Source organism: Ovis canadensis, chromosome 12 (genome assembly GCF_042477335.2).
Source record: "Ovis canadensis isolate MfBH-ARS-UI-01 breed Bighorn chromosome 12, ARS-UI_OviCan_v2, whole genome shotgun sequence".
NCBI classification, from domain to species: Eukaryota; Metazoa; Chordata; class Mammalia; order Artiodactyla; family Bovidae; genus Ovis; species Ovis canadensis.
In genome coordinates, this window is record NC_091256.1 from 86124594 (window position 1) to 86137154 (window position 12561).

General features: G+C 55.9%; 1 protein-coding gene across 1 annotated transcript in view; it reads left to right on the plus strand.

Annotated features, from left to right (window-relative positions):
• The window catches only part of PLXNA2 (plexin A2), a 226595-nt gene that overhangs the window by 134553 nt on the left and 79481 nt on the right, over window positions 1–12561 (plus strand). The window contains exon 5 of the mRNA XM_069544266.1: window positions 9119–9219. Coding sequence (XP_069400367.1) covers window positions 9119–9219 — 101 coding nt within the window. The remainder of the gene's footprint in view (window positions 1–9118; window positions 9220–12561) is intronic.

A 12561-nucleotide genomic window follows, 5' to 3' on the forward strand; every position in this document is an offset into this window, starting at 1 on the left:
CCTGCCACTTCGGCCTCCAGGCGGGACTGGCTGAGGGCTCGTGGCTCAGGATAGGGGGTGTGGGGCCACTCGTGGCTCAGGGTAGGGGTGTGGGCCCTCATTTCCACTGCTCTGGTCCTGGCAGGTTTTTAAGATATCCCGCAGGGCATCCTCAGCCCCACCAGCCTTTCCCCCTCTTCACCCTCTCACATCAGCCCCTGTATCGTCTGGCTCCAGATCCACCCGCTGACTCTCCATCAGCAAACAGAGAAAGCCAAGCGCGCGGCCAGCAACAGTCAAGAGGGGAAGTGTCAGTACAGGGCCGGCCCCCGTGTCCAGAAGGAAGAAAGGTGATCCTGATTGACAGCCCTCAGCCCTTGGGGCAGCCTCAGGCGAGGGACCTTCCCTGCCTGATGCCGCCACACCCCCCTCACCACCCCCACCTGGCAGTCGGGCACACCCGGACTCCAGTGCCATTTCCGCCACCTGCAAGGCATGCAACTAGGGCAGGTGATTGAACCCAAGACTCAGGCAAACCCACTCCACTGTTCTTGCCTGGAGAACCCCAGGGACGGGGGAGCCTGGTGGGCTGCCGTCCATGGGGTCGCAGAGTCGGACACGGCTGAGCGACTTCACTTTCACTTTTCACTTTCATGCATTGGAGAAGGAAATGGCAACCCACTCCAGTGTTCTTGCCTGGAGAATCCCAGGGACGGGGGAGCCAGGTGGGCTGCTGTCCATGGAATCACACAGAGTCGGACACGGCTGACCCGACGCAGCAGCAGCCGCAGCAGCAGCTTTGTAACAAGCAAGGTGGGTCTCTTCCCTCCCCTGCGAGGCTGGTGTGAGCCTCAGGAGAGGGGACAGAGGACACAGTGCAGCAGGCGCAGGTGAACGGCCGCCCCCTCCCCTTCCTTGGACAAAGCTCAGCCAACTGCCCGCTCAGGGGAAGGTGGCGTGGGCCCGGGGCGCCCTCAGCGGAGGCCTCGGTCCCCTTCAGACCCAAAGAGGGGGTCTCACGGCTGCCCCCAGCCACACCTGGCAGAGGAGAACGAGGTTAAAATGCTGCTTCAGGCATCCAGTTGACAATCAGCTCTGCCTGTAAAGCGTGGGAGAGCGCACAAGGGTATTATTCCATGAAGTCTTGCGGAGCCAAAGGGCTATTTATTGTACGAGGTGTGTTTGGAGCCTGGGAAGGCTGGCCTGTCCCTGGAGGGTCCGCTTTGGCTTGGGTGCCTGAGAGACTGTGGCCAGGGCTGGGGGCTGGACGAGGCCTCCCTGAAAGTCTGTGCCCGTGTTTCTCTTCCTGTGAGAACCCTGAACTCTGGCCCCATCGGGCGTACAGGGAAGGCAGAGCCCTAAGCTGTCAGGCCGGCTGTACTTGTTCCCCACGGGGCTGACAAGATTTGGCTAAGCCTGTGAGGAGAGACTCCTCCCTGCCCATCCGTGCCAGCCAGTAACAACTGCCAGGCTCAGGCCAGCTCCTAAGAGCAGTGGAGTCAGAAAGATGAAAGCCCAGCCTGCCCTCTGGTTGCTTCCCACCTTTTGAATCCCACTCTGACCTCGGCCTCCGGACTGACGCCTGAGCCTCCTGTCCCTCTTTTTCTCCAAAAGATCCCTAATAGCATGTCACCACTAAGGCCACGGAGGACCCCCTCCCCTCCAGCTGACCTTCTCCACTCCCTGGGACGGGCCCCAGGGTTTCAGCCAACCCTTCGTGTGTATTAGTCACTCAGATATACCCAATTCTTTGCAACCCCATGGACTGTAAGCTGCCAGGCTCCATCCATGGAATTCTCCCGGGAAGCATACTAGAATGGGTTGCCATTTCCTTCTCCAGGGGATCTTCCCGACCCAGGGAACGAACCTGGGTCTCCCACCATGGTGAAGGCAGATTCTTCACCATCTGAGCCACCTTGGGCACCTCTATTTCCTGGTGGAGCAAATGGATCTCCCTCTACCTAACAATCCGCAGCCTCTCTGCCTGCAGGAGCTGAGCACAGCGAACGAGATAAGCATGCAGAGCGTGCTCACACCCTCTCCCGGCCTGGCTGTGATGGCGCCGCGGAGCCCAGCCCGAACACCAGCCCTGGCAGGGCCTCCCTTCAGCCTGCCCTTGGCCTGTGACCGTAGATGAGCATCAGGTTGCTTCTTGAAAAAAACATATCTGGTTTGGGAAAAAGAGCAGAAAGGAGGTCTGAGACCCTAGAGGCTCCAAGGGAAGAGAGGGTGGGCTGGTGGGGAGGGCCCATCAGGAGAAGGGACGAGAGATGGGAGGGCAGCTCCGGGAGCCGGCTGTGCCTCAGCTGCTGTGCGCTTTGCCAGGGGGCCCCGGGGACCCCGAGGCTGTGGCTCAGGCCAACTGCATGCTTCCACACAGGCTGTGTGTGTGCCCTCCTAGTCCCGTCACTTGGCTCTCAGCCACTGAGAAGGCCGCTGTTTCTCTGCTTGCGGCAGGAGGCAGGAGACATGTGTGGGGACAGGTGGGGACATCTGGCTGGGGGCGGGGGGGGGCGGGGCACAGGTTCCGGGGAAGCAGGGGGTGAAACACTCAGTCCCCAGGGCCCCTGCGGCCTGGGGAACGGCTTTCCCTTATTCCTCCCTCTCTCCGTCTCTCTCTTGCCCAATTGCCAAGGGCTCCTGCCCGCTCTGGAGCCGACTGCCCACATGGAAGGCCCCTGAGGACGGCCTCTGCACTTTGTCCTCTCAGTCACAGCTGTCCCTTGCTTGATGTCCCCCATGTCCCTCCATCGTGCGTCTGTTCTACCATGTTAAGATGATCCAGTTTCCTTGGTTTTGTCCTCGACCAAACCATGGGCTCCAGAGAGCAGAGAGTGTGGCCTGATGCCCAATGGAGAGCTTGCATGCTAAGCCGAGCCCGACTCTTTGCGGTCCTGTGGACTCTAGCTCGCAAGTCTCTGTCCCTGGGGATTCTCCAGGCAAGGTTACTGGAGTGGGTTGCCATGCCCTCCTCCAGGGGATCTTGCCGACCCAGGGATCGAGCCCTGGTCTCTCATGCCTCCTCTTTGGCAGGCAGGCTCTTTGCCACCTGGGAAGCCCAGTGCAGGGCTTTGTGTGTGTTGTTGCTTAGTCGTGTCCAGCTCTTTATGACCCCACCCACCAGGCTTCTCTATCCTTGGGATTCTCCAGGCAAAGTTACTGGAGTGGGTTGCCATGGCCTTCTCCAGGGATCTTCCCAACCCAGGGATCGAACTCAGGTTTCCCACATTGCAGGCAGATTCTTTACCTTCTGAGCCACCAAGGAAGCCCACCGTATAAATGCTTTGTAAATACTGAAGGGTCACGGGGGACCCAGGCCCAGCCCGCAGTCAGAATCTCTACGTTGGTCTCCTTCCGACTCAGGTGCCTCTCCCGTAGACACCCCCGGATTCTCAGAACCCGGTAGCTCCTTCTAGGTGTCCATACAGGGTGGCAGAGACGCGGGCTTGATTCTCTTTCCCCTCGATTCTGCTGTCCCTCGCTCCACTGTTGGGGAGCTCTTCTCTGAAGAGGGACGGCTTGGCACCTGACGGAGTAACTGTCCAGGCTGATGGTAACCACCAGGGTCACAGAGGTCTCCAGGGCCTTCCCGGATGGTCCTAGCCCTGCGGGTGTGCCATGTCCTTCGAGACCTTCAGGAAGGAGGCGGCTTCTAGCCCTTCCCTTGGTGACTTGTCCCCAAAACCGACGATCATCTGCTCTCACACCCCTTGTTGAGCCAGACCCCTCACCCCGTGCCCCAAGACGGGGGCGGGTGGGGAGCAGGGGCCACTCCAAACTGTGCGCCCTGCCGAGCCCCACCCGTGTCACATGAGCCCCTGGGACTCAGGCCAAGGGGAGGCCCTGGAGACTGGGGCCCCGGAGCTGGAGAAGCCAAGAACACAGTATGAGTCACCTTTAATGAAGAGGGTTTCTTAAGTAAATGACTTAATAGGGCAGTTACATTCATTAGAGGCATAATTACGAGACCTAAGATCAAGTGGAGATGAATGCCGAGTGAGCAGTGGGTGGACTCCAGTGTGGCGTGACCCCGTGGTCCAGGGGAGAAGGCGGTGGAGGCGGCAGGGGAGGGTTGTCCTCACCGCCGCACCCGTGTGCCCACCCAGCCACCCGGATCCCTGCACTCAGGGTTGGGGGCGGGGGAGCCTCCGGCATAATGAAAGCACAATCATAATAAACAAACACTAATTAAAGTGTCGTCATCGAGTGTCCCATTAGACCCTGAGTCAGCCTGACAAAGCCCCGCCTGACGCGGTGGACGCTTTCCAGGACTAGCTTCCTTTCGTTCTAGAGCTTCCCCGAGACAGCGCGCACCCCCAGCCCATCCTCCCCCAGGCCCCAGAGCAAGTGCCCACCTGTCGCCTGCCTGGTGCCAGCTGAGTGGCCCCTGACCCCAGGAGTTTGAATTCGGTTCCTTCAGGTCCGCCATAGACTCAGAGATACTGGAATCAATTCCTCCTGGGCCGTGGAGCGGTCCCCACACCAGCCCCCAGCTCTCCTCCCCGAGAAGCAGTCTAGCTCCTTCTTCGGCCCCGAGGCAGAGTTCGATTCTATTTCTTCGTGGCCCCGGGCAGAGCCTGACATTTAGAAAGATTTCCCAGGATGTGAGGTCACGTTTACCAGTGGTTCTCATAAAAAAAACTAGCTGGAGAGCTTGTTGGAACCATTTCTCAGGCCCTGCCTCATGCCAGAATTTCTGACTCAGTTGGACTCTGGATTCTGATGTCTCTTAAGCTCACGGGTCATGCCAAGGGTGTTGGTTTGAGGATCCAGGATGCCTCTTCACAGAGGACACTGTTTTGGCCAAGAAGTGATGAGCTGGAGAGCTTACACTGTGTGTTCCAGCTGTGTGGACTTCTCTGTCCTTCCCGAGTCAACCCAGACCTGCTCCCCGAATTCTATATACTCATCACTCTTGACCCTCAAGCTCAGCTTTCCTGTTTGCTCATGCGGTTCCTTCCAGCCGGCATGCTCTTCATTTGGATCTTCACCTTGAAGACCCAGACCCAGGCCACACCCCTCACAAAGCCTCCTTGGGATGCCTGTCTAGAGCCACGCTCCCCCCACGAGAACAAAACGCCAGGCACCCAGCAGCGTGTGTCCTTCTAAGTTTTCTAGCAACCATATTTTAAAAAGTAAGAAGAGGCAGCTGAAATCAATCGTTAGGTTTTATTTAACCCCAGATTTACTAAATTTTCTCAGCACTAGTCAATAAGAGTTAGTAACGTGCTGTTTTCCATCCCGGTTTCCCATGCTGGGTCATCTATGTCCGGTTGTCTTTAGAGCGTGTCTCAATTCAAACTAGCCCCTTCCAGATGCTGGCAGCCACACTGGCCCACGTGCTGGATGGCATCGACGTAGAAGTAGTCTTTTCTTTGCTCCGAATTCCCTCAGCCCTCTTTTGATACCTAAGAACACACATCACTTTTCTTGTTTTTATTGCTCGGCTGCTTGCAACTTGAAGGTGATGGCTGTGTTTTAATGCTACTGTTGATTTTATTGCCCTAAAGTGCCCAGCACTGGCCTTTCTGTATGATGTGATCAATGCCTACAAGTTGATGAATGAATATGGAAGCACATGATTATAGGAAAGACAGAGCAGCCGTGGAAACACCTGACTCTGAGCGCCGCCCTCCACTCCCCTGTGACGTTTCTCTCCTCTGGTTTGTATATGGCTGTTAGATCTCCGAGAAGAGAATAAATTCAAGTTTTAGGACCCCCCACTCCCATAAAAGTTTCCTGTTTCACTTTGCTCTTCAACTCTGTGTATTAAAAAAAAAAAAAAAAATTCCCACCAGGAGGGCCCAGGAAACAGGAAAATAGTTGTGCAGTTGGTTTCGTGTTTGGAGAAGAACAGGCTTCTCACTATCTCCGCGGCACTTGGCGTGAAAGTGGGCTTTGTTGCCAGAGACACTGCTCCCATTCAGGGCCCCGTTCCCCAGCTGCTGAGAGCAGGGCTGTGTTTTGACAGACGGGCCGAATGCAATGCAGACAGTTGTTTTAATTTCCAGCCAGATGCAGACATCACTCACACAGAGCCTGAAACCCAAGAAAGGGAGCCGGGCACTGGACCGCGGCTCTCGGGCCTCCGAGGGCAGGTTGGGAGGGGGAGGGCACTAGCGGAAGCCCCCCTGGGCGACTGGGGTCACAGATACCCTGAAGGGCTGAGGGCCCCCAGGCGCGGGGAAGGGCCGCGGGGAGAGCATCTGGCAGTCACATGCTGGAAAGGTGCTTCTAGCAGGGATCGTAGGCCATGAGTCAGGGGTCAACGGGGACTCCTTAAGGCAGGGTGCTGTCAGGGGCCAGTGGCATGCCTGGAGATTACCTTTGAACCGTCCACGTCATTCAGCAGTCGCAGGGAGGAGTTAGGAGCATCCTGAAAGTCAGAGCTAGAAGGACTCAGGTGGCCTTCCTCTGGGTCAGAAGTATACCTTCCGAAGCCTCCCAGACACGTCCCCTTGACTCAGCTCATGCCTCCCACGGACGGGAGTCCCTGCTGGAACCCTGGTCTGCTGCATTATTGGACAGCCTTGACGTTCTTCTGTTGGGCTTTCCTGGATCTCTTTACCCCTGGGTCTCATCTCCGTCACAGCGCTGCCCTTCAAACCACGGCAAACCACTTCTGTGCTCCCCCTTGAGATTCACCGTCTCTGAGCTAAAGAAACATCCAGGTCTCTCAAGCTGCACCTCAGATGCCAGTGCTGGGTCCCGTTCCATCGTGACCACCCTTCTGGGAAGTCTGTCTGGTGGGGCTGCATGTCTGCAGGGGCAGGCTGCCCAGCCCTGAACTGGAAACTCCCCAGGGTGGGGCACCTCTGTCCCGACACCACATCCATTAACGCGGCCTATGACCCAGTTAGCCCCCAGAGCTGTGCCATCACCCTGTCAGGTCCGATTGGACCTCCGAGTTGAGAGTCCACTCAAACCCACACATCTGTCATGCATGAGCTATTTCAAACCAGCTGTCCTCCAACCTCCACTTAGAATATCTGCTTTTTTAAACTAAATTTCCAGATTTTACACTTATGCTTTCTGCATCTCATTTATTTTATTATTAAAGGCAACTCAGGAATGCTTAAAGCTGATCATGTCACTCAGAGGGAAAAGCTTTGTAATTCAGAATGTTACGTGTTAAGATGTGGGGCAAATGAGTCGGTGGGGGGAGGGCACCCAATAGAGAGAAGGAAGGTTTCTGGGGTTGGTACCCAAAACCTTTCACAGTCTGACCCCTGGTTACGTACGCCAGCCTCATCTCGCAGCTCGTCGCATCCAGTGTGCATGCCACGCTTGAGTTAAGCTGAACTGAGCCATGATTCCCAGGTGAGGCAGTGGTAAAGAATCTGCCTGCCAATGCCGGAGACCAAGAGATGAATGTTTGATCCCTGGGCCGGAATATCCTGTGAAGAAGGAAATGGCAACCCACTCCAGTATTCTTGCCTGGAAAATTCCATGGACAGCGGAACCTGATGGGCTACAGTCCACAGGGTCTTGAAAGAGTCGGACAGGACTGAGTTTGCATGTACCAACAGCCATGATTACTTTTGCCCGTGGTAATCTCTCAGCTAGGAAGGCCCTTCCAGTCATCTGTAGTAGGCCCGCTCTTACCCTGACTCACCCATACTCAGCTGCTGGTCCGTTTTCTAGACAGATTGTGCTGAGCGGCCCCTCCTTTAAGCTGCCAAGGCCCCCGGGGCATATAACCATTGCTTGCGATGGATGTTCGCCACAATGTAGAGTAGGGCTCGGTTTGTAATTACCAAGTCCCGCGGGCTGCGTGCTCTGCGGGGGTGCAAATCTGTGTCCGGTTCGCTGCAGTTTCTCTAGCACACAGCACTGGAGCCTTGACGCAGTGACAGCTGATAAATGGTTGCTGGGTGAGCCGTATTAGACTCCATCCCGAGCCTCTTGGGAGGATGCTGTGAAGGCGTCTCCATCAGACCCTTCATCCCCCTGCCAGAGGTGGAACACTGGGCTGCTGGACCACAGGTTGTGTTTCCACTTGACTTCACACGTCCAGTAGGTGGGGAACCTCTCTGCCCTGACAAATGAGATCCCATTCCCAGCCTAGCAAATGTTTTTGCAGCCCAGCTGCCTGCGGGCTCAGCCATCGACAGATACCTAGGACAGACCGAATGCAAGACTTCAATCTTCTGACCCTTTGCCTGGCCTTAATGTTAACACCCGCTGGGCAGGTAAGGGTGAGTAATGAGCACACAGGCCTGGTTTCTGTCCCAGCACGGCCTCACCCAGAAGCCAGGAAGGGAAGGCTGCCTGCTCTAGTAGGGGGGCAGGTCACGGGCTTGAGCTACACACTCCCCTTTCCCCAGCAAGACGGCATCAGACAGGCAGCTCATCTCTGTTCCCATTTAGCCAGACTTTTCAAAGGACGGGAGATTTACTAGGGAAAACTGAATACAGACATCAGAGAATAGGCTAATTGGATCCAGGTGGTGCGTCTGGTTGGCGGTAAAAAGACGGTGCCACTCGGTGAATACTATTTGATAGGGAAAGTTTCTCCTTCTCTCTCTTTATTTATCAGTGCTTTCTTTGCAGGCAGGATGTCTCAGCCCGAGCCCAGCTGAAAGCTCTTCAGAGGCTAGTTGGTGGCACTCAATGGCCTTTCAGCAGAGTTAACCGTTTCCAGCGTCTTCCTGGAGCAGGCCCAGCCCTCCTGAGGACTTTAGTGCAGGCAGAGAGAGGCTGGAGGGCTTGCTTCCTGCCCTGGGGAAGGCCAGAAGCCTGGGGGCTGTTAGCTGTGCCTGCCCCGTGCAGGGGAAACAGATGAGAACACTGAAGGACCGATTCAGCCCTGTTGTCTCCTCTCTAGGGGTGGTGGCAGTGCCAGCGTGCACATGCACGTGTGTGTGAGTCGCTCAGTCGTGTCCGACTCTTTGCGACCCCATGAACTGTAGCCCGCCAAGCTGCTCTGTCCATGGAAGTCTCCAGGCAAGAATACTGGAGTGGGTAGCCTATCCCTGCTCCAGAGGATCTTCCCAACCCAGGGATGGAACTCTAGCCTCCTGCATCGCAGGCAGATTCTTTCCCATTTGAGCTACAGTGGTTAGGTATAATTGAGTCTGAACACACCGTCTGGAGGCATCACTCCCTGATCTAACCTGCTGTCTTTTCTCTCGGCCAGATCACCAGGGTCCCTGTGGAATCCTGTGAGCAGTACACGACTTGCGGGGAGTGCCTGAGCTCAGGGGACCCTCACTGTGGCTGGTGTGCCCTGCACAACATGTAAGTTTGGCACAGTCTGGGAAAAAAAAAAAACCTGGAATGCAGAAGACCAGGTACTTTCCTGGAAATGTTGATGAGGGATGTGACCTCAGTTTGCAGGGAGAGAGGAATTTCCCTCTGCTGAGCAGTAATTCTGATCGTGGTTGGAGTGCTGAAAGCAAAGAAGAAGAGAGGCCGTGAGTGCCTTCTTTGCAAGGGCGGTGCCTCTGTGGTCTCACCTCCAAAACCCAACCCCTACTCCCTCCATCTCTGGCCAGCTGCTCTGAAGTCTGTACCTTTGCTACGGGGAAGGCTAGTGGTGCTGGAAGAGCTTGCAAGGGAAGTTAAAGCGTCTCTAGATTGTAGCCTGAACAAGGCACCTCCTTCCTGGAGTTTGGACTCCAGTGAACGGCCGTGTGACCCGGCATGGTCCACTGACAACCCTGGGCCTCCTTTTCCCCATCGCTACAAAGGGATAATGCCTACCTCGCAGGTGAACCGTGAGGATCAAATGCTAAATAAATGCTTTGGCAGTAAGGAATCTCAGGATAAGCTACACAAGTCAAAATGATGATCATGGACTTGGAACCCTTGGGAGGACCCTTCTGGCCTCATCAGTCCGTGATTCCAAGAAGCCTACCTCTCACTCCAGCTGGCCTGCATCTCTATTCAGATACACCCTCCTGCCACTGAATACCAGCCCAATAGAAATGCAAAATCGCACTTAAGCTTCCTAACTCCAAGAGCCCCAGAGGGAGAGCAGAGGGAAGAAACTCCAAAGGCAGAGAGGGAGGTGGCTGGCTAGGAATTCTGCTCCCCAGGGGCCTCGGAAACTCCAGGGCTCCATGCCAGCCAGCAGAGCACCCCCACGAGAAGTGCCGGTTTAGGGTGGGGGCGGAGGCGGAGGGCCAGAGTTCAGGGTCCTGCACAATCACTCTTGGCTACCAGCCTCCGCAGCAGGTGTTGGAAGGGCTGTGCAGGGAGGGAGCGAAGCAGGCGCCTCACAGTTGCAAAATCCGGACTGGATTGGCGCCCACACATCCTGGGATCCCTGCTTAGATTCGGAGGTAAGGGGCTCCTCAGAAAAGTTTTTGCCAGAAATGCCCTCACCAGAACCCGGACAGAGTGGCACCACGTGGGTCAGACAAGCGGCAGAGATACTGATGCCGCCCCTGCTGGGCCCCAGGAATGCCGGAAAGGGAAAAGTGAAGTCACTCAGTGTCCAACTCTTTGCGACCCCATGGACCATAGCCCACCAGGCTCCTTGGTCCATGGGATTTTCCAGGCAAGAGTACTGGAGTGGGGTGCCATTTCCTTCTCCAGGGGATCTTCCCGACCCAAGAATTGAACCTGGGTCTCCAGCATTGAGAGGTGGCTACCATTGAGGTTCCCATCAGTGAGGCGGGCCCTACAGCCAGCAGGCTCTCTTTCCTCACAAGGGTTTCTCCCTCCACGAAACCCGACAGCCACCCCCAGCTCCTCGCAGTGGCCTGGGTCACCTGGCCCCCTCACTGGGCGGTGGACAGGTCCAGCCATACCACCACCCTGCTCCTCCCTGCCAATCTGGCCACGATGTCCGAGTCTCCCAGACCACCCGTCCTCCTCCTGGGCCAGGTCAGCCGGGCTGACTTAGAATGACCTCAGGAAGGGTCTCAGGCTTCCTCTGCGCTCTGAGCCCCTCCCCTCTCATCACCTCCCAGGGATGCACCGCTCCTTCCAGCAGCTCAGCTTGCCTCTCGCACCACGTGCACATCACGCCTTTCCCCAGTTTCACACGGACTTTCCCCTTCTCCTGGCCAGCCTCATTTTCAGCCCCTTGGGCACTGCCCACCCACCCGCCGTCCCCTTGCCTGGGTGACGGGGCCGAGTGGAGGGACCACCTCCAGCGGCCAGGACCACGCACTGGATTTGAGCAGAGGCAGAGGGCTGAGGGAGGTAGCTCAAGAGCCTCTGGATCCAAGGGTGGGGGGCGAAGAGGATCTGAAACCCTCCTGTCTCTTCTGTAGGCCTTGCTCTTGCAAGTGTGTTATTGTCTCAGAGGCTATTTATCTCTGTTGGGGCTGTTGCCATAAATAGTATGATAAAAAAAGAGCCATTTCAGTGAGTCAATGAGATAAAGGCTCCAGTCAAGAGCTCACTTTAGAGCTATCTTAAGGATTCACTTAAACCTCCATAATTCTTTCCTTTGACAGCATTCATATTTAGATCCATTATGTGCCTGGCAAGGAAGGGTCGGGGGGAGTTCGGTGGGAATCTCCGCTGGGTGGTGGACTCTTGTCGCGTCCCCAGAGGGGCGCTTTGGTCGGAGAAGCGCCAGCCCTGGAGCGTGCGTGCAGGGGTCACAGTGCCCACCTGCTGCTGTGGCCCGCGGCACCAAGGACCAGAGATGAAGATGGGGGACAAAGCCGCCACGCGCGCTTCCTGACAGAGGCAACCCTGCCCGTGCCTCCCCGTCTGTGTTTCACAAACATTTATTGAAAATAAACCATGTGACAGGTGGAATATCTCAATGAATAAAACATGGCCCCTGTCTTCAAAGAGCCGGAAATCCAGCCACAAGGTCACACACACGCTATCCCACACAGCTAAGACCCTATCCAGGGTTTTACATGCCCCTGGTGGGGAATAATAATAATATCCATAGCCATCATCATTAATATTTTTCTTAGTAGGGCCAAGAACAGGCCGTTTTCCAAACACTAATTCTTTTAATAGTTATACCAGCCCTGTGAGATACAGTATTATCACTGGGCCCAGCATTTTACAGCTGGGGGAGCTGACACGTGGGGACTTCCAGGAACTTGCCCAATGGGGCCACAGCTAGCAGGCTGGAGGTCTGGATTAGAACCCAAGCACCCTGCTCCAGAGTCCACATTCTTTGCCTTTTGCCTGATACTTTTTCTGTTCCCCAACCTTCCCTCCCTCACTCACAGAGCTTCCCATAAAGATGCTGTCTATAAGAGCCACTCTTTACGTCTAAACTGCTGCTCTCATTTTGGGAGGAGGGGCGTTGATCCCACTTCTCTTAGTCTGTCCTCTTTTTAAATAGTCTTCTAATTTGTTTTTTATTATTTTTGGCTGTGCCGGGTCTCCGTTGCCGAGCGGGCTTTCCTCTCGTTGCAAAGCTCGGGCGTCTCGGTGCAGAGCGGGCTTTTCTCTCCTTGCCGCGCTCGGGCATCTCATTGCAGTGGCTCCTCTCGTTGCTCGGGCTCCGGGGTGTGTGGGCTTCAGTAGTCGCGGCTCCGGGGTTCTAGAGCACAGGCCAGGAGTTGTGGTGCCCAGGCTTAGTTGCTCCACAGCATGTGGGATCTTCCCGAATCAGGGGTTGAACCTGTGTCTCCTGTATTGGCAAGCAGATTTGTC